The sequence below is a fragment of the Festucalex cinctus genome, chromosome 18 (genome assembly GCF_051991245.1).
Source record: "Festucalex cinctus isolate MCC-2025b chromosome 18, RoL_Fcin_1.0, whole genome shotgun sequence".
Classification (NCBI taxonomy): Eukaryota; Metazoa; Chordata; class Actinopteri; order Syngnathiformes; family Syngnathidae; genus Festucalex; species Festucalex cinctus.
Genome location: NC_135428.1, coordinates 11,655,398 through 11,677,869, shown reverse-complemented (window position 1 = coordinate 11,677,869; position 22,472 = coordinate 11,655,398). Strand labels below are relative to the sequence as shown.

Here is a 22,472-nt window from a genome sequence, read left to right as displayed (position 1 = left end):
AAGGAAGGGTTTCTAGAGCAAAACAAACAAAGTAGGGATTGTAGGGATTTCAAGCCAAGGTTAAGGTTTTGAGTTGGGTTTCTAGGTTAGGGTTTCAAGTCAGGGGTTTATACCCTGGGTTAAGATTTACAGCCAGGGTATTTCAAAGTAAGGTTTCTAGCTTGAGTCAAAGTTTCAAAGTACCGGTAGGTTTACTACTTAACTAGCAGTTAGTTAGGGTTTCAATTCAAGTCAAGCTTATTTGTTATGGCAGGGTTATGGTTTTAAATTAGGGTTTCATGTCCAGGTGCAAGTTTATTGAGAAGCCCGAGTGTTTCTTCTTCGTCCTTGTTTTCTCCCATCATCTATTCATATCAAAAGATCATTGTGAAAGGTTTACAGATATATTTCACACAAAAAAAGAGGAATGTACAATATTTTTCATAATGTGCATTTGGGCCGCATGAATGGCGCGAAGCGTTCCGCCACAGTCCCGCAACTAGGCGGACCAATCGGGCGCCACGCTGCGCGCTGATTGGCTGCCGCCTCGGCTGTTGTCATGAGGCTGCTGTCAGGCAGGCAGGTGGCTTGTGCTTGCTTGCCTGCTGCTGCTGTCGAGGTGCGTCCAATCCATTCAACCCTCACGCAGTTTACTGTCCCTCACACATACAACACTCCACTTCGCATATGGACACTTGTAGGCTATAATATAATTTACTGCAACACATATGGCAAAGTAAAAAATAATTATATAAATTAAAATCCAAAGACGCAATATTGTTCAAAGTATTTTTTTTAAATCTACAAAAAAATACAATATTTACATTGTGACATACAACCCCATAACTAATTCAGTACAGCATTTGCATTAGTTTTTTTTTCTTTTTTTAATTAATGTCAAACTACAAAAATGTCAGGAAAATCCTATTAGAACAGCTTAACTTTATTTCATCAGAGGCCTTGGCAGCAGGTTTGTGCTGATTCCCATTTCACGAGTTAGAATGACAGTTTCTGAAGAGTATGTGCACGCTTGTGCAAACACATTTTTATTTTGTCTAGCTACAAGATTTAAAAAAAAAAAAAACTGATTCATACAGGTTGTAGTTCACATGGATGTTGGAGAACCTTTGAAAATATTTGAGGTGGTGTGCCCACTTTTTTTATCGCAACTGTATTGTTTCTAATTTGTAAAATTAGTGTTTAAATAAAGTTGGACAATCACGGCATCATCATGACCAAGCTTTTAATGATACATCAGGAACACATTTTCACGTTTCAGAGTTCAGACTTAAAATATAAAATGGCAGCGATGGCCACAATACAACATCAGCGGACAACAAAAACTGGAGTCAAATAAAGAAATGACACACTCCAGCTAGATCACAAGATTGGAAACACAAACATGCACTTTGTGCTGTGAATCTCACAAAACAAAAACTAAATTATTTGCCATAAAGAAAGCATGCCACATCAATTTTCTTGTTTGGAAATGATAACTTGTAAATGATGAAGAAACAAAACAGTCGTTTCCAAACGATATGTGGATATCTTTGGATTTTTTACTTGAAACTAACAAACAGATGGTTAGCGTCAGAATGGCACGTTTGCGTCAATCAAACTTAACGCACGCAAAGCAGAAATATTTGCCAAAAAAGCTCTTTTGATTTCAAGCAAAGAAACAAAAGCTTCACTTTTTCAAACGTGTCTGAGTGAAGTCAGCACTTCCTTCGCGTCAGGAAACACCTGCAACACACGCGCGCGCGCGCTAGCTAGCCAGCCAGCTTGCCGGCCGGAACCGAGTGCAGCGCCACCTTGAGGCCGCCGTGGCGCCCGAGTTTCTCCGCTGCGGTGGGCCGGTTGGCCGTCAAATGGCCGCACTTACCGCCTGGCGTGCCCTCGCGCACATACTCGCACACACGTCATCCCGAGGAAGAGGAGGATGGGATGGGCGGGGCCTTCCCTGTCCGTCCCGCTTGTAAGGTGGTCGCGTGGCGCGTTCAACCCACTTTGGCCCAGCTGAGGAAGGCGGGGATGTCTCGGACCGGGACGTTGCGCGTCAACGCTTTGACGCGCAGGTTGCGGTCGTCTGTGAGGAGGACCACCTTGCGATGAAGACGCACCGTCCCGTCTAAGAGGTCAAAGAGACAAACACGTTACGAGACTTCGTGTTTTCTTTTTTTTTTTTATGCACGTTGAGTTTTCATGTTTCAAATTCAGTTAATTAAATTTTTTTTAAAGTTCACATAAGTGGTGCAGATAATGAATAGGATAGATTTTTGATGCACTTTTCAGTCTTTTTTTAAAATTTAAATTATATTTTAAAAAAAAATAATGGCAGAAGTGCGATGAGCAGGGATGAGCGGTTAGTTGCAGAAGCCGCCAAAAAAAAAAAAAAAAAAAAAAAAGAACTGAAGAGCTTCCATACTTCCTTGATCGGGCATGAAGTCCTTGGCCTTATCCTGGCAGTAGTGGAGGCAGCAGGTCAGGATGACGTCATCATTGTTGCCCTAACGACAGCAAGCACTCGTGATTGGTTTGTTCAAATTATTCAGCCACAAAGTAAGAACCCGACTCGCATGTTTTCTGACTAAATTTAGTCAATAGTCCCAAAAGCTTGACGTTCCTGTTTGACGTCCTGACCTGCTGTCCTGAGGTGTCTTCACTGCGGAAGGCGATGGAGTCCAACTGGGTCCCCCTGCTGGTGAGCGCCCGCAGTCGCGGCTCGCGTGCCTCAAAGGCCCGCTCCAAGAACAGGACGGCCTGGCGAGCTTTCTCCTGGACATCGCGCATGTGCGCCGCCGACGCCACCGCAGCGTGTCCTCCTCCTCCTCCCGAAATGTCCTGGCCTTTCGCCAGGCCGTCCAGCTCCGTGATCACTGTCACGGCAAAACCACAAAAACGCTGCAAAACCGTAAACGCAACATACGCGACACTCATATCACTCCCCTGACAACTACTAGTAATATTTCTGTAAATGTGACAATTTGTTTTATATAAAGCTTGAAAGCGCTATATAAATAAAGATGACTTGACATTGTGCTGCTCTGTGTGTTGTGCAACCCTTGTCCACCAGGAGGCACTGAAATATTGAAAGACGGATGGCTATAACTGGTCAAAACAACTCAGTATGCTGCAGTAACATAACATAAATGCTATCTATTAGCCAGTCAATGGAGTTTCCCCATTAAGTGTTACCATAAAGCTAGGTAGACTTTTCTAAGACAAAGTTACACTACATGGTTGGTTTAAACACACAAACATGAAATCTGCTTTGTTAATGAGTACACAGGAAATCGATTTAAGGTTACCAATGAGTGGCACAATCACGATGTAGCTTCCACACTGGAGGAGCTTCTTGAGCGCCACCAAGTGGTCGATGAAGCCGTTTGTGTCGGGCACCAGGAAGAGAGGTCGCACCTCCAGTTGCAGCTGCCCGCTCGTCTGCAGCACCGCCTTGCGTAACAAAATAAAAACAAAATAAATCCGCTAGTTTTGACAGATACTTTTCAAATTTGCTGATAGCTGCCTTTTGAAAACTATTCGCTGTTTGTGGGGTTTTTTTTCTAAGCAATAATCACTATATTTGCCAACAGTCCATTAAAAAGAAAATTGCTAGATTTCCCCCCCAAAACTGCTTTTTGAAGTTGTATGTTAAGTGAGTTTACTTGTATTTTCTCGCGGCGCTTCTGCTGCTGCACAAGCTTGTTGGTGAGAGCGTAGCGCCGCGCCTTCAGCTGTCGGATGTCACTCTCGCTGTCTCCCGCCGCCAGCGTTTCTTCCTCCTCCTCGTAGTCTTCCTCACCTTCTGACGCCGACGTTGATGATTCCACTATGACATCATCATCCTGCGACCCAAAAAAAAACAACTCAAATTGACTACCTGTCACCTAATCGACACCACAGACGATACTAGTGCAATTTAATGCTTCTTCATGGTTTCATGATTTATTTTTCACTTGTACGACATCAACACACGCGTCGCATCACCTCTTTGTCTGACAGAGAGTCCTGCCTGGTCCTGGTGTCCAGAGAGGGAGGGGGCGGCGCCACAGAGATATATTTTCCACCCTTGAAGGCCAGCAAAGGTTCTTCCTGTCCACACAGCGCCTCCAGGAAGTACTTGAGCACCGTCACCCGTTTGCAGTCGGCGGCTATGGCCTGAAGGCAAAGACCAAAAGTTCGGCGACCTTGCTAAGGAGCAAATATGCACATGTGAGGAAAGTCATGCCTGTTATGGAGTCCATATGTGCCTGTGTCTCTTCTTTTGAGGTTCAGGCTCATGTGGAATTACATTACAAATGGTCTATCCATCTCCACCTCATCCATCTCTGTCTCTTGAACTCATTTACTCCCAAAAATGTATAAATGCGTTCTATTTAAAATGTAGTGTGTCCCAAAGACGTATTTACACGTTTTTTTTATGCTAGTGCATAGAGAAGATGCAGCCTGTCAACTCCAGAGAACAGGTGTAAAAAATGGTAATTACAAAAATGGGCAGCAGGTGGCAGCACAGTGTAAGAGATCAACCAGGTCATGATGAAAACAAGCCAATTCCCCACAATTCTAAGCAGATATGTGAACAATGATGCAACTTAGCTATATTCTAATGATAATTGCTGTCAAACGGAAACAGATGAAAATGTACTTCTTTTTTTTTCCCTTGATGAAAGAAGAGACTCTAACCTCTCTTTTGGTAATGTTTTTTACTAATAGAACACAATATTGCGTGGGCCTAGCAAAATCATTCAAAATCCAGTAAAACAGAGAAGTGAAAATGGCTGCGAGTGAATGAGTGAATGAATGTTTGTGCTGGTGCAATCGTACCGTGTCAGTGTGCCGGTCAACATAGCAGGGCTCCTGCGGCGCAGCCAGCAGGGGGACAAAGCCGGCGAGCAGCTTGTCCTCCTTCAGCTGCAGGACCATCAGCTCCTCGTCGCCCTCCACCTCATCCGTGTCCACTTTGTAGAGCGGCACCTCGCCGTGGTCCACGCGCGCCAGCACGTTGCACAGGCGGGCCAGGCACTCCCATACGTCCGGGCTGTCGCTGCGGGATGAGGAGGAAGGAGGATGTGAGGAGAAGAAAAAAAAAAAAAAGGACGTGGGGGAGGAAGTGATGGTGAGGAGGAGAAACAGCGCTCACTCTATGCTGCAGGGGGGTGGGTTCCACTGGTCCGGATGTCCCAGCATCCAGTCGGACCAAACCTTGATGCTGGGCAGGAGTTCCCGTAGCTCCGCTGGGAAATCCGACACCCTCACTAGGGGCTCCAGCTCGTCCTCTTTGTCATCCTGCTCGACGTCAGACGTGGACGCAGAGGCTGAAAAACACAGTTGAGACAGTGGCTGTAAGCCAAACAATGATCACAGCGCACAGAAAGATAAAAAGGAGAACTTCAATTTGGCCACAAGACGGCACATCTCCTCATTACAGGGGAAGACAACCCAAAGAAAAAAAATTTGATCATATGTTCTATGCAGACCCACTAAACATGACATTCTGAATAATATGACATTTGTGGAATACGAGTTATGAAGCAAAATCCATCTGTTTTTATCCATCTCAGGGGGCGGCCATTTTACCACTTGCTGTCGACTGAGGATGACATCACAGTTGCTCGGGTCTCAGGAAACAACCAATCACAGCTCAGCTTCAAAAAACAGAGTAAGCTGTGATTGGTTGTTGCCTCAGACCTGAGTAACTGTGAAGTTGTTTTACCTAAACAGCAAGTGGCAAAATGGCCGCCCCCTGAGATGGATAAAAACGACTGGATTTTGCTGCTTAACTCATATTCCACAAATGTAATCAGAATGTCAAGTTTAGACTAGTATGGTCACATATAACATATTACTGTCAAGACACGTTTAAGACTGACTTCAACTTTATAAGCCTTTGATTTGTTTTTTAATGGGAAAGAGGGTGACAGTACATATTTGAAAGAAAAATGACAATTGGGGGGGGAAAAAAACCCTAACCTACGCTAACCGTTAGCATTGAGGCTAGTTTACTTGTTTCAAACACACATGTAATTCTGTTTTGTGTTCAGTTCATGATGAAGGCTCCTTTTTAATAAGTTGCTCACTACCTGCCAAACTGCTGCTTGGGTGAGTTGTTTGCTGCCATCATACAGTGCTCGTATCATTAAGTTTTTGCTCATATTCGTATCGTATTTTGAAAATGTAACATCACAAGTATCTGAATGCAACAGGTGTAAAAGCATTGCAGTACCTGCAGGAGTGTCAGTGAGCATCTGCGTGCAGCGTTGCACCATCAGCGCAAACATGGCCAGGCCCAGCGCCATGCTCTGCTCCTGCAGCATCGAGCGACATTCTCCTCCGCCTTCTTCACCACCGCCTGAGATGCAAACGGATAGCGCGCACGCAGGTCACACGAGTTCACGTGGCGTCTGTGTGTGCGCTCGTTACCTCGATTGAGAGAGTTGTGTACGGTGAACATGTTGATGGTGACGACCTGCAACAGCTGCGTGCTGCCCAGGAGCGACGGGCCGTGCTGGAGCAGCACACGGAACTCCTGCAAAACCCTCCGGGACACCCTGGGGAACGACTCCATCCTGCGTGTGCATGTACAAGAGGAATATTAGCTTTTGTTTTGCATTTTTTAAACACGGGTGGGTGAGTGACCTGACTCACCCCACTTTGGTGAAGAGCTTTCCGTGCGCGTGCAGGAAAGTCAGGATGAATCTCTTGTTGAGCTGAAAAAGAAGTAGGAGCTCATGTTCATATAGAAGACGGAGCAGTTACGAGATTTGAAGATGCCTCACATCGCCGGCGCTGAGTCCGCTGAGCTCTCCGTCCTGCTCCGAGTCCCTGGAGAAGTCGCCGGCGGCTTTGTTGTGTCCGCTGGGTCGCACCCAGAACTCGGAGCGCGCCCCGTCCTCAGGCCCGGCGCGCCCCCTGACGGCGGGCCCCCGGGAGCCGCCGTCCTGCTCGTCCTGCCTCCTGCGACGCTCCAGCTGCTCCGTCTTGCGCTTGGCCTCCTCGAACAGGCTCATCAGGCTCTCCCTGGCCGTCAGGATGGGGTTGGAGGCCGCCAGGCTGCGCATGTAGTAATAGACGGCGTCCAGTTTGCGCTTCTGCGAGAGCGGGGAAATGCTTGAGGAGTAACGTGCTAAGCTAATATGACATCGCTAAAGGTCTGCGTTTTGGTCACTCACGGTGTAGACCGCCAGCAGGGCCAGCTGGTTGTATGGGCGGCCATTTTTGGGTGCGATTTGCTGGGCTTTCAAGTACCAGCTGAGAAAAGTCAAATTCATAGACGTTAATACAGATAGTGGAAACAAAGTATTCACAAATTTCATTTGTTACGAGATACTGTTTATTTATTCATCTATGTATTTATTTATCCATTTATTTATTGCCTACTTCTTGCTTTTAATTTATTGATGTAAATATTTACTTGTGTATGAAAAATACTTGTATACTCGTTTAAAATTTTAGTTTTGTTCTTGTTTTACTTATCTTATTCTTTACTGCATGACCGATTTTTGTTTCATGTACAGCACTTTGTATACCGTAATGCTTGTTTTAAAGTGCTTTATAAATAAAGTTGAGTTGAGAGAATCAAATCAATGTTTCCCATTGAAATGAATGAAAGCACAATTGATTGTAATTGTTACAGCCCCAGTTATATTTACCCTGTTTAAAAAGAAAAGGATATAAATAAGTAGAAACACACTTCTTGCAATTTGAGTAATTTCCAACAATCATGTTCGGGAAAGATAAAAACAGGTTGATGGCATGATTGAAGCCTAACTTAACAAAACAAAACAAAAAAACCTGGACACTGATGTTCCTTTTTCACAAACATTTTGGTACCTGCGGGCTTTTCCATAGTTGGCCGAGTCGCTGGCTTGTTCCCGATAGCGAGCGATGTCCCCTTGACAGATCAGACAGCGCTGAGCACTGATCAGTGCATACTTCACCTGAGGGAGCAACAATCATCATGTGACATCATGGTTTCATCTTTTTACTTGATCAGCTTAACACCACATTTCATATGACTTTGAATCGTGTTTAGACTGTTTTTTGATTACTCAATTATTCCTATTTATTTTCTTTTATTTTAGCATTAGCCTAACCTACAAAACCAACATTTATGTATGACGCTTTTACAATTTGAAAATGGCATTGCAATGTCGATTTGAACTGAGTAATGGTTTCAAATTCTGTCCAATGTTTGGTAATTGGGACCCTTGCATACCGTTTTGCGCAGCGGCCGCGCCCTGATGGCCATGCCGTCCATGTAGTCCTCCAGTTGAAACTGGTAGACCGTCTGCAGCTTCTGGAGGAGAGCGTCAAAGAAGTGCGCTCCCTGGAAACAAGTCACACACGTGCGGGTCAGCAAAAAAGTGCTTTTTTTAAATAGCTGTTACTCTACTGTTGTCGACCTCATCGAGCAGCGTGAGCAGCACGTTGCGGATACGCGGCGGATTGTCGGCGGCGGGGTCCTTGAGGAGCTGGCGAAAGCGCTCGATGACCTGGTAGAAGACGTTCTTCCACAGCGCCTGGTCCACGCTCTGCGAGTCGGCCAGCTCGATGTCGCTCAGGACCACGCGCTCGTACACGCCCAGCAGCTCAGCCCTGAATGTCGTCAACACGCTGGCACTCAATCAGTGATTTCAAACCACGATGCTTGCAAACAAGATAGATGATTTCAATTGCGACAACCTGAGCTGTGCCATGCGTTCCAATCCGTCCGCGCTGAGTCTGTCTCGGGACAGCAGGTTGCTGAGCTGAACTTCCTGGGAGTCGGCCGACCTCAGCATGCGGCCCAGCTCGCCTCGGGCCCGCTGCTCCGCCTCCTCCGCCGTCAGGCCTCCGGTCGACTGAGGGTAACCTCTGTACAAGTGAGCCGGCGCAAACGAGCCGTTAGCCACCTGGTAGGGCGGCGCGAAGGGGAAGGGGTAGCGCTGGCCGGCGGGCGAGGGGCAGCAGTAGGGGTTGTCCGACTTCTGGAACTTGTAGTAGGCCAAGGCGGCCGCCTGCTGCCGCGACACCGGAGGACTCCCCGCCACTTCATCGTCCGTGTCCAGAAAGTGCAACTGTCCGTATCCCCCCTGCGGGTAGACGGCCTGCGGTAGGGACTGCCGGCCTCCGGGGGCCAGCGCGGGTTTCTGCTCGGGATTGTTGGGGTCCCAGAGCCGCCTGGTGCCTCCACCGCGACCTCCTCGCACCCTGGAGGCGGCTCCTCCTCGAGTCCCGCCAAAAAGCATCCGTGGGCCAGATTCCGGAGGGTTGGCCATGTCGCTGCGGGACGGCAGCACCAGGATACCTGCAGGATACCACATTAAGTTACAGGATGGCTGCATTTGTTCAAAGATGCAATTCGATGGTATGCAGATGACCCTGGGGGCCAATATTATTTCATATTGACAATGCAGAAAATGCCAAATTGTGATTCAATTTTAGGTTTGGTGTTAAAAAAAATCTGCTAAGGACCACATATTTGACATAATAATAATTGTGTCCCATGTTAAGTTAAAATAAATAAGCAATTATTAACATTATTAGTAAATCTAAAGTCCCAACACTTGTCCCAATTCCTGTTCTACATAGTCCAAGTTTATAAAAAAAATAAAAAATAAAAAGCAGTTATTTGCGATTAAACTTTTGCTTATTTTTGACTTTTGCCTCTATTTTACTAAACAAATTTAAAGTGAAAAAACACAGAACCACTTTCAACCACTCAAAACACTGACCTCAATTACCGGTACGCCCATTTTATGGCCTTATTTAAGTCAGGGATGGGCACCTGGAGGCCCGTGACCCACACCTAGACTCTGTGGACCCTGAATAGCCCCCACCACCCAAATAAATAAATAAATAAATAAATAAATAAATAAAAATATTAATAATAATGGTGGGAAATTATAAACATGTTCCCTCAATTACAGCGGAACACCACATACTTGCAGTCTTTTTTTCTTTTGGGGTTTTTGTTGTGGGTGGGGCAATTCTTGTTTTTCGTAGAAAAGGCATATTAAATGTTTATCAGCATTTTTGAAGAATTTTTGTTTAAAAAAAAAATAAAAAATACAATAAAAAAAGAAAAAATCTTTCTTTAATGCCCAATTTTCTCGATGCATTTCAATGGTCATTTTTATGCGCGTTTTCGTAATACACAGCGGAGCATGTATGTTGTCCATATTTTTCAAAATGGCATTTTTGTCATACATTGGTTAGGAAGTGCGTGACCCCAAGCCAGCTCTATCATTTAATTTGCCCATTCCTGATTTATGTATTTTTATCCATGTGCATAAACTTGTGTCACTAACTGTGCCATACTCTGTCCCCTGAATTGCCTTACCACGATAAAGTTTTTTGAATCTGAACAAATCTCTCGATCCATCTACGGATCCATCCACATAAGTACATACCCCCGCCTCGGCCCCGAGGAGCCGGCCCGTGTTTATGGCGTTCCCCGGCGGCGGCCTGTTTCTTGTCCGAGGAGACCCTGACGATTCCTCGCCCTCTGCCTTTGCTCCCTTTGGACCTGTTCGGAAGCTCCTTGGCTCCGTCCATCCCGCGCGTGCGTCCGTTGTCCGGCACATCGCTCGTCTCGCCTCCTTCCCCGGAGTCGGTCGAGGACTCCCCGTTGGCGTTGCTGCCGTGGCGGCGAGATCCGTTGGCTCCTCTCTGCGGGCGGTCGGGCTTGTTGGCGGCGTCCTGGCCGGTGGCGCTGCCGGCCGAGCTGCTGCTGTACGTGCGACGCCGCGGGTGGCGGATGTCCGATTTGGAATAGCGTTTGGAGGCGGGCGCGGTGGGGTCTGATTTGGTGCGGTCTCTCCGCTGGCCTTTGCGTTCGCCACTCCTCTGTGTCAGAGTGCCTTTGTTGGTATCTTTTTTGCCGGCGTCCCTGCTGCTTTCGTTGTTGGCATTATCGTTTCTTCTTCTGCTCTCTTTTCCCTTATTTGGATGAGTCTCTCCTGCTTTATTGGCCTTGTCACCCTCGCTTCTCTCTTTTTCCCTTTCACTCTGCCCCGCAATGACATCCTGGCTCTTATCCTTCTCGCCACCTCTTCTCCGACGGTTTCCCCTCTTCTCCACATCCATCGCACCCTCCCGTTTTTCCTGATTCGTCGATTTCCCCCTCAGTCCAGCTGCGTCCTTGCCATCTTCGTGGGATACTCTCCCCTTGACGCTGAGTTTTTCCACTTTGCTCAAAAGTTTTTCCACCGGGTCTCTTCCCACTGCCTGGTTTCCTTCATTCTTATTTGTCTCCTTTGATTTAGCATTATCCTGAGTGTATTTTCTGTCTCTATTGTTGCCCTTTGCCTCCCTTTCTTTGGCTTTGTTGTCAGAATTCCTTGGCGGAGGCTTGTCCGGGTCTCGCGCCCCACCGCAATCTATTCCTGGCACGTTCCGGCGGCTTCCAGGCTGATAAAATTCCCGATCAGGTTTGCGTGCTTTCTTCAGTTTGGCTGCTCCGGCGGACTCCTGACTTTCTCCGTGCTTTTCGGGCGCATCTTTGTCCCGAATGGCCTCGCTGTTGACGTTAGGAATGTTATTGCCATCACTTTGCAACCTGTCATCATCGTATGGGACATTCTTTTTGTCCTTCCTCAGTTTGGGACCGTGCGAGTCGGACGCCGGGGTTCCACGGCGGTCGCCCTGAGTGTTTTCAGACTCTTCGCTGTCACGGCGCTGTCGTCCCTGTCCGGGTCCTCGCTGGTAGCGCTGCAAGTCAGGTCGTCGCCAGTGCTTCTTGGGCATGTGACCATCCTCTGTATACCAAGAAAAAAAAACACCCACAAACATTTGTCAATTGAGCTTTCCAGACTCTCATCCATGGCCTAATCCAGTGATTCGCAGCCACTGAGAGATCATCAAGTACAATAATCCAAACTCACTTCATTAGCCTAATAATATGTATAAATAAAGCTGATAAAGATGCCTAGTATCGACATTAGTCACCTATTCCTAGGCAAATTTAGGCAATTCTTAAAGAGATGGTTTGGATTTTTTGACATGAATCTAGATTTCATCCTCACCTCCAGTGTGTGCGATCATCACTGACTTACCCCTGACAGCGTTCTGTGACACGAGTTCTGGTCCGGTGTTGGACGAAAGGAAAATAGTCCAGGAAGCTGGCTGGGGTCACGGAAATAAAGCATTTTTCTTCTGAAAACAGTTTGTGTTCAAAAGAGCGATACATTTGCATCCCAATACTCCTTTCTGAAAAAAGTCAGACGCCATTACCGCCTGCACTACTTTTCTGTTCGTTCGTATCACTGCGCGGCGCCCCGCATGCAACTGATAGACGCGCACTGATCTACAAGTTGTTTGTCTTTTCGAAGGCGGAAGGCGCGACTATCAGCTGTCTGCAGCGATAAGAACAAACAGAAAAGTAGTGCCTCGTGGTAATTGCGTCTGACATTTTTCAGAAAGGAGTATTGTGATGCAAATGTATCACTCTTTTGAACACAAATTGTTTTTAGAAAAAAAAACGCTTTATTTCAGTAACCCCAGCCAGTTTGCTGGACTATTTTCCTCTCGTCCAACACCGGACCAGAACTCGTGTCACAGAACGCTTTCAGGGGTAAGTCAGTGCTGATCGCACACACTGAAGGTGAGGATGAAATAGATATTCATGTAAAAAAATCCGAACTAACCCTTTAATATCTTTGGTGGAGTCCATTACTCACGAAGGTGCATTGATTATAGTATAATCAATGAATCAATGATTATACTACCCACAGCACATGATATTACACCAACCACTGCCATTTTTATTGGTGAAATAATTGCTTAAGAAAGCAATAATAATTGCTTAAGAAAGCAATAATAATTGCTTAAGAAAGCAAGTATTATTTCACCAATAAAAATGGCAGTGGTTGGTGTAATATGTGCTGTGGGTAGTACAATCATTAATTGTTCAATTAAGAATTTAGCGCTTCACTCATCACTGCTTGCTTCAGCTCATACTTGGCAACTAGTTTCGCAAACTCTCCCTTTTGTTGTCCTCGTGACGTCAATAGCAACGCGTGTCGGTTAAGTACACTTCGAGAGAATTAGGAAAACAAAGCACATATTATTGTCGCTCACGTTTGCGTGTGCTGTTAAATAGTTGCTGCAACATGTCGGCGACGTTTAGAAGCAAAGCGCTATCAAACCGTTAGCATTTGCATTAGCGCGATTAGCATTAGCCTCAGCAGCACAACCGAAGCGCGCTCATGTTTAACAAGTTTGCGAGCTCAATGTAGCGCAGACATACGAGCGAGTTGGAAGCTTTTACGCTTTCCGCCACCGTTGTTGTGTTTTCTCCTCGTTCGCACCTTGGTTGAGTGAACAATTGGACGCCGCTGCGCCTTGGGCTCGAAGTTCGGCTGCGGAGATTAGCACTCGGTCCAGCTGCTCCGCCATCTTGGCTGGCCTCCACACCAACAACACAAAACGCCACACCGCTACGGTAAGCGAGAAAGGAAAAACTTGTAGCAGATGACGTCATCCACTTTGCAAAAGTTGCTGTTTCTTTCGTGTTAAAAACGGTGGTTACGAAATCAAATAAATGTGTGATATTAAACAATAAGACACATGAGATTGGAATTGCATTGAACCCCCAGAAGGCATTAATTATACTGTATACGCATTTTATGCGCGTGTCAGGTTGTCAGCGTGGACGCGCAAATACGACGGGCACTAAAAATATTAATTTTAGACAATCGGCCTGCCACAATAATGTTTATTTCAGGTAGTAATATTTCAGGTAACGAAACTGTATTGCTGTTTATCAATTTATTTACAGGGCTCGTGTAATATGCCAAATTGTTGTTTGACATTGTATGACGACAGTACTATTTGCGCAATAAAACAAATGTACGCAAATAACTAGCGTGACAATATTTAATCAATTTAATCCCATGAATGAACCATAATTCGTCTTTTAGAGTTGTCCAAAATAAACGTGTCCACTGGAGTGAGCGTAGCTAAGAAGTTCCATGTCAAATCCACTAGATGTCATACTTGCTCTCCTGTTGGAATTCAACATCCCTAAGTACGTATTTGGATTGGCCAGTGTAAAACGCATTCCTGCGCATCCACTTGGTCACGGCTGTGGGTGACGTCACTTTTCGTGTCATCAGAGCCAGGTGACAGGTGGTAGGTGCAAACACGCACGCACGAAATAGTCACACTTGTGTGTGGCTCTGTTTTGCTTGGGCACCAGTAGTTCTTAAAAGTCTGCTTGAGCGGCTGCTGGAGTCAACATCTCCACTTCCCTGGCAACAGAAAATTAAAGGGCCAGGCGTGACTTTCTTCCAGCTTCTTTTTCACTCCTTGATCGCATCACTGATTTATTCATCTGCACTATAAACAAATTATAATCACAAATATCCACGCAAACTTCACCTGAATTATTCGCTAGCGCGATTGTAGTCCATTTTGCAGCACTTTTTCCTCAGGGCAACATTTGTGCCATCGAGGAAAACAGATAAATGATCAAAAGAAATCAAGAACTCTGAGATTTATAGCAATTGTTTACTAAAATTGTTCCTAAATAAAACTTAGCTTCTTAACGTCTTATTTCGTGTCTGCGCCACCTTTTGGGATGTTGTGTATCTGCAGTGTGTGGGTGTGAGTGCGAAAGGGGCCACACGCCGGAAGTAGTGTGTGTGTGTGTGTGTGTGTTAGAGAGAGTGTGAAGGAGGGGTGACGTGCCGGATGTGGTGGGTGTGTGTCTCCCCCTGTGTTTGTGTGTGTGTGCTGCAGCAAAATGCAGGTGAAGCAATGCAGGATGATGAGACACGCACGTACACGGTAGGCGGGGTGAGGAGGATGAGGAGGAAGACGACGAGAAATGAGAGCCGGTTTGAATACAAATGAGAGAAAAGCGGGGGCCGACTTTTTTTTTTTTTTTTTTTTGCAGGTGAATCTCAAAGGGGGGTTTCACCGGGCCGCCCATTGGCGAACCCCCCCAACACCTACGCACGGATGTGATGGGGGAGGACACGCCGAGGAGGAGGAGGAGGAGGAGGTGAAGAGGGAGGGAGGATGAGCTTCGTGCCACGAGAAAAGAAGACAGACGACAAGAAGTCGTGAGCGAGTGCCGCTGTGGGAATGAAGTTCAATGTTGCACTTGCGAAAAACGTACACTCATGACATCATGAAATTGAATCAAGCATCTTACTGCAGTTGAGTGGCCATTGTGCTGCTCTTTCTGATGTCCGGGGGCAATATAAGATAGACGGACAATTTGGCACTCATATTAGATGTTACGGAAGCGTAGAGCTGCCAATGTGGGGTAAACATTTTTGGCTGGCGAGTATGTTCGAGCATACTCGCAAATATGTTTGAACATACTTGCAAATATGTTCGAATGTATTGAAATATGTTCGAACATACTACTCGCAAATATGTTCAAACATACTCGCAAATATGTTCAAACATACTCGCAAACACATTCAAACATATTTCAATACGTTCAAACATATTTTCAAGTATGTTCGAACATATTTGCAAGTATGTTCAAACATACTCGCCAGCCAAAAATGTTTACTCCACATTGGCAGCATATAGGATAAAGAATATATGACTGGGTGAGTATGTTTCTTTTTGTTTTATGTTGCGTTTCAGAGTAAACTTCAGATCAGAGTGGCAAAAAACAGCTTCAAAGTTTAAAAAAAAAAAAAAGTTCACTATAAAAAAAATGACATTGAAAATTTTGTTTCAAAATAATTAAAAACTCACAAATTGAGCTTATACTCTAACAGTGATGCTATTTGTTAGCCTGTCTATTAGGGATGTAACGATATCCAAATATCACGATATGATATCACGATATGAAGCTCACAATACGATAATTATCACAATATTTCAGGGAGGTTGGCGGCATTTAAAACAGGTCACAATACTGTAAAGAAATTAGCTCATACTAAAAAAAAAAAAAAAAAAAAAAAAGCACAATATTGTGCTATCGTACATAACAGCAATACATATAAACTACCTCCAATCTCTAATAACACTTAAAATTGAGACACTTACTTACCTAACGCAAGCCCACATTGAGTTCCTCCACATATTGACTCGGTTCACAAGCATATTACGTGACCCCTTCATCTGACCATTAACGTGGATTTTAAACATAGACGGGCCAAAACATCCATAATGAAAATTTAACTGCACTAAAAAAAAAAAAACTAGCCACCAGAGGGTGCTAGAACTGCACAAATGGAAATCAACGTGATTTTTTTTTTTTTTTTACAGATGTGTAGCTTTTAAATATTATGAACATGACGACGACGATATTGTGGCAGTTTTAATATCACAATATCACGATATTGCCATTATCGTTCCATCCCTACTGTCTATGATGTTTTGCATTGAGTGTTAGCATGAAGCTAACTACACTGACTCTCCTAAAACTAAACTATGTCACTTAAGTCAGGTTACTAAGTTACAGTTGGATGACTTTGCAAAACGATACAGTGTGTCTGTGTATGAAGCGGCATCATGGGAAATGTAGTTCTCATGTGTCATGCACTCCAAATTCAAAATCATTTCTCAGTTTGGCACACATTGTACGTGTACGTGCAGCAGTGGGCGGCTGTGGACAACTTGCTGCGTGAGTGCGTGGGTTTGATACCTCGCAGAGAGAAAGACGGGGGCAGACAGGGATTCACCGGCAAACACCACACCTCCTCTCCTCCTCTTCTCCTCCTCTACATTTTCTTCTACTCCTCTGTCTGTTTCTTCTCAGCTCATCCCCACATCTCAAACTCGCATCCAATCTTCTTTTTCTCCTCTCCTTTCTGCCTCTGCTCTCGCATTCTTTCTGTGTAGTTCTCACGTCAGCCCGCTAGCTCGCTTGGCAATCAAAGGGAGAGAAAACTCAAATGAGTGTGTGTGTGTTGGGGGTGTCTCACAGGGATTTGAGTATGAGTCAGAATGGGGAAAAAGGGGAGGTGGGCGGCTGATGGGAGGCAAGAAGAAGAAGAAAAAAGACAAAGATATTTTTTTTAAATTTTGTGAAAAACTATTAATAAAAGAATACAAACACATAACATAAGCAAAGAAGATGAGCGCTGAATTTCAGCTCATTTTGTTGCAGGAACAGCTGCATAAAATTATTTCATGACACCTAAAACCTCCCAAAAGTATTCAAGTTGTGATCTTATGATCAAAACCTGCAAGGTATTCGTAGTATTGGCTGCCCTCTTGTGGCCGTTTTACATATCAGGAGCTAGAAATTAGAAATGACAAGAATACAAAAAAATAAATAAATCTGTTAATTTCATGCACAGGAAAAATGCTATATTGGGATATATAGGTCTATCTATAAAATGATCTGTTATTGTTTTTTGGGGGGGGAAATTTTATACATCAAAAGTACTTGTTGTATTGGTACTTGGTATCGGTATCGGTATCGGTGACTGAAAGTTGGTATTGCACTATTTATAACATGTATTTCTTACATATTAAAAGCATTAAAGTAGTGTTGATATTTTTGTGCGCAACTCATCACAAAGCTGCAGTAGTCATACTTCACAGAGGATAAAGAATATATGCACCGTGTGTAGCACATGGTGATAGTTTAGCATTAAACGAAAAGCTGTGTTAGTTTTCAATACATATTGTGTAATTGTCTTTGATTTCATTTCATTTGACTGTAAACTTCAGCTGGGAGTGGCAATAAAGACATTTTGACAATGGAAAAATGACCTCACAGCATGCTACAAAAGTGGATGAATTGTGCAACTTCTGCCATCGAGTGTAAGTGTCGTGAATTGCTCTGCCTGTCACCCGCATAAATAGACCAACAAAAGTACTTCTGTTGAAGTGATAAATCATTTTGGGACTAATTTGAAGAAATTGAATTCTTTCCCACAGCAACGAAGACAACGATGATGATGATGATGATGTTGCGCGTGAGCTTGCACGCAAGACGCCGAGCTCCCACTTGCTCCCCCCTCCCCTCGCCCCTTATAAATAGCTGCACACGCGCCTCAGTGACGTGTCCACGCACGTACGTGTGTAGGTGAATCTTTGAATGAATGCGCTAACCCCCCCCCACCGGTCCCCCTCCCACTCCCCCCACCCCTTTACGAGTTACTAGGGCATCTCTATAAAAAGCCCACGGAGGATGGGAGAGCCGTTCTGTGAGGGAAGCGAGCGGCGGCCGCGGACGCGAACGAGATCAGGAAAACGAGAAGAAAAACGCAAGAAGAGGAGAGAGACGTGCACGCGCGGAGAGTTTGCACGCGCGTGGACGCCGTCGTTGACAGTCGAACGTGTGCGCGCGCCACTTTTCACCCATGAGGAGACAGGTGAGTGGAAAACTCGTAAACCGGGTAGTGATGATGATGATGATGATGATGATGATGAAGGAGCGTCGCTGCAGTGTGACTCACTAGCACAAATAGACTTTTCCCGCCAATGTCACTATATTAAATTCAATGATGGATACGCGCGCATGTTTTTCCACTTCCGGTCACTTGAGCGTCACTTTGAATGACTTTCTTGCGGCCGGGAGCCCCTTTTTCCTTATATGGACTTCCAGCTGTTGTTTCCTCCCTGTGACGCGCTCGTTCAGTGACGTCAGCCTCGCGTACGTCATTCTTGCGCACGTTGCGGATGACAGCCTACGCGCGCACACGCAACTACTACAAGGCGAAGTAAAAAAAAAAAAAAAAAAAAAAAAAGCGGGTGTCTCGCGCACGCGCACACCGCAGTGTTATCCTCCGTGTGCGTGGGCGGGATTGCGCAGTGGGGGGAGGTGGGGGGACGCTCGTTCTCGTGCACGGGAGAAGGGTGGTGGGTGAATGGACGCACTTGTTCATTCACAAGTCGTTGTTTGCGCGGGAACGCGCAAGGCTACTGCTGCCATGGAAACCGAGCAGCCGGGCGCGCTCTGATACGTCAGGAGCCCGACTGAGGTCAAAGCCCATTGGTTGGCGGCCAGAGTGACGTCACACACACATGGATATACACGCACACACACGCACAGAGCTCAGAACCTGGGACAGCGCGCGCGCGCTTAGATTAGAGGCGCTGTTCACACCTCGTGTTGCTGAAGTGGCGGGAAAATATACACTTTCACTCATGCTGATTAGCATTAGCAACATTGTCCCTGTGAATATGTTCATAAATAACAATTGGCTGAGAGAAAAAAATAAAAAATAAAAATGTTAGATTTCACAAAGGCACATTGATTTAACTCACTGGCCACCTGCTACTTGATTAGGGACGCCTGCTACTGCCCATTCATGAGATCCGAAAGAGCGAACAAGATAAAATCGACATCATCGACACCGTCAAACAAAAGGTTTGTAATTGCCTTTAGATTCCACAAGATGGCAGAGTGCACTAATGAAGCTTTTCAAATCACTTCAACTTCGTTCATTGGCGCCAAGATGATGGCAAATCACTACGTTTGTTTACATGAAGCGCCTCAACTCAGTTTAACAAAGCTCTTCGGGACCAGGACGCCACAAGATGGCGGCAATGACCATATGTCTGTTTAAAAAACACATTTTGTAGCACTTGATGCAAAATTTGTTTAAATACATGCTGTTTGTCAATATAAGCAAATTTGCAATTGTTTTTTCTACCTTTATGAAATGGATAATTAAAATTCAAATAAAATGTTTGAATTGTGGAAATCGATATATTTGACATACATCTTTTTCAATGATTTTTTTTTCTCGTTTTAAATGAATCAGTTGTGTGGGTTGTTGATGACTTGACGTTCATATCATGTTGGCTTGTGCTTCAACTGTCTGTGCAGGTTCTCCGCCCAGAAATTTGTCTTCTTGACTGTCTTCAGTGCAAGGGTGCGGAGGTGTGACATCTCGTCAGTCACACCTTCTTGCGTGGTGCTTACTTTAAAAACAGCAACGTCCCTGCGGTTAAATGATAAAATCGGTATTATGATCACTAATGGACGAACAAAGCGAAGCGACTGTTCCTTGGATTAAGACACAAATGTGCCACGTTGAAGTTGAAATGGATCGCGCACTGTGGAGCTGATGCTAGCTAGCAGGCTAGCTAAGATGTATTTACTAAATTAATCGAACAAAGACGACTGGAACAAAAGTTCTCTTCATCAAATGTCTTTGAAAAGATGAAGATTTGGTTCCCATTATGCACTGCTAACAAGTAGCTAGTGTAGCGCTATGTCTTGCCATTGACTCATGACATCGTTTCTTGATCTTCCTCGGTCGCAGGTTAAAATATCAAAATTCAAATCTCATCTTTAGTTGTCATTTTCAATTCAGGTGACTTTTTTTTTTTTGCCCACCATAAGTACCATGCCGCTGACTGTTTACAAACATTTTCAAATTGTCACGTAGCACATTAACGACGCCTAAGTAAGAGTGTTGGTAACGACTTTTGCCCTCGATGGCGTTATGTGCTTCCGTTTTCCCCTCTGGACTTTGACGAGCCGGCCGGAGCATCAGCACCTTGGCTTTAGACTGCTTACTGCTTGTATGCAAACTCCCGCTACAGTAACAGTCTACAGTCATGGCTACTGATGCCTGGCAAACGCACCTAACAATGCCCCGATGGACGGCTGCAAAATGGAAGTTTGCCAAGTTGGAGAAGTCCACCACAAATACAGGTCCACATCATTTTTGGCCAATTAGTGGTAACTTTGAAGCGACTGTCTAGCCTAGTTTGTTGGCTACAGGTGTTAAAATATGCAAATCTGGAACTGGAAATTCATTTGTGCTCAAAATAGCATAGCTTAGCTTAGCATAGCACAGCTTGCTGCCTGTCAACAAAGAGACATCTGTTATTTAAGTGTGAGACGAAGTCATGTGATTATCATGGAAAAATGTGAAAAGTCGACAGGATAATTAAACACATGTGAGAGCGACAGCGCCAGATGGACAGACGGACGGACGGAGAGATGACTGGGTGGGAGGGCTATCTAACCGGGAGTCCCGTCGCCCAGCCAGCCAATGACAGCCGGCCTCCAGTTGCCATGTCAACCAGCACCAGCCGCCGCTGTCTCCATGGCGACCGTGGCTTTAGATTGTTACTCTAGCGAGCGGTAACCACGGTAACAGTCTACAGCCATGGTCGCTAGGGGCAGGCGTCGTCACGAAGACTCAACGATTGGCCTATGCTGCCCTCTATGAGGCCGCCAGCAGCAACTACAACAACGGGGAATGGATAAATCATGCAAAATGCCTTTGTTACGTGTCTAATGGTTTATCCAACATTTCAATAATGTATTTTTGGGGTTAAAAGTGGCAGACATTGCATTTTTTTTTCATTCACTCGTTTTCCCCCACTCCTGAAGTTACACAAAAACAATGTATTGTTTTGTAGTTGCAATTTTAAGTGACGTCAGATTGTAGCAACTACAAACTGCATTATTATGATTGACTTATTTTCTATTTTAATATTTCAACTTTTTGTATTTCTTGTTGAAAATAAACATTTGAAAGGAGTCTTCTGGAGGTTATTTGTTGATGGAAAGATTGAAATGTGGCAGAAACTTGAAAGCAGTGACAGGCAAAAGGAAAAGACGAAGAAGAAAACAAATGGTATCCTTTGTGCTCTTTGCGCCCCCTAGAGTGTGTATGACGCAAACCATGAAAATGGCTCATCTAGTTTCAGGCACAAAGCAAAAGTAAACATAAAACAGACAAATATTCAAGACATTAGCCGGACTTGGACAAGACGCAATTCATATTACAAACATTCTGTTTCATTGGAGACTACAGCAATTAACCACTAGACGGTGCTGTTGCACTACACTACTGTATTTCCATACTTGTGGGAAGAATTGCGCCGCAAGTCTCAGCTCAAATTTGAAGAGGAAATACGCAAATTCTGCCATTTTCATCATCAAAATTGAAGGCTTTGGTTAAAAACAAATGTCGGTTAAAAAAATAACGAGAAATTGGTCAAACATTTATTTATTTGACTCCCTTCGCTGACTTCACAAGGCAGCAAAGGTAATAATAATAATAATAATAATAACAATAATAACTTACGTAACCATTGCAAGAAGACTGTGTGGCATTTTATCACTGAAAAAAAAAGTCCTTGATCATGATTAAAATACTGTACGGCAAAGTATGACTGATTACGTTTTTTTTTCCCCCCCGACTGATGGTCTCGTCGAAGAGAAGTGAACCCACGCCAACCGGCACCAAAGGCAAGTGACGGTTCCCTCCACCTGGAGCCCATTACAACTGATTACTTTCCAGAAAGTAATGAGAAAGTGACGTCATCTGAGCAGGCCAGGCTTCAGGTGGAGTTCAGCATGTTCAGCGTTGCGCTCAAATGGGCGTGGCGTAGGCTCCGCCTCCCGGCACAATAAAAGCTCATGTGCTGACAAACGGGCAGTACAGCACATAAAACTCTTACTGTTCAGGGACGACCAGCAGCACGCCACACGTCTCATATAAACATACTTGGACCCGTACAAACATATGCACGATCATAAACAATACACACAAAGCTACCTGATGGAGCCAAACAAAGTGCATATGCACGCTTGATGTCACAGCTGTGGATCAGATGTGGAA

At 44.9% G+C, this 22,472-nt stretch overlaps 1 protein-coding gene across 2 annotated transcripts; it reads right to left on the bottom strand.

Annotated features, from left to right (window-relative positions):
* Positions 1-1,205: 1,205 nt before the first annotated feature.
* smg6 (SMG6 nonsense mediated mRNA decay factor) lies at positions 1,206-22,278 on the bottom strand. 2 transcript variants are annotated; one of them, XM_077504959.1, is made up of 20 exons: positions 21,936-22,278; positions 13,269-13,397; positions 10,371-11,717; positions 8,662-9,265; positions 8,382-8,574; positions 8,195-8,305; positions 7,810-7,916; positions 7,149-7,227; positions 6,756-7,067; positions 6,625-6,686; positions 6,400-6,545; positions 6,203-6,328; positions 5,120-5,294; positions 4,804-5,023; positions 3,967-4,137; positions 3,645-3,824; positions 3,288-3,432; positions 2,620-2,855; positions 2,405-2,486; positions 1,206-2,107 (listed from the first exon to the last, which is right to left on the bottom strand). In XM_077504959.1, the coding sequence occupies exons 1-20, from the start codon at positions 22,129-22,131 to the stop codon at positions 1,977-1,979; spliced, it is 4,752 nt and encodes a 1,583-aa protein (XP_077361085.1). In that variant the 5' UTR covers positions 22,132-22,278; the 3' UTR covers positions 1,206-1,976. The 2 variants fall into 2 exon arrangements, with proteins under 2 accessions (XP_077361085.1, XP_077361086.1); XM_077504960.1 differs by lacking the exon at positions 21,936-22,278 and adding an exon at positions 16,574-16,777.
* Positions 22,279-22,472: the final 194 nt, after the last annotated feature.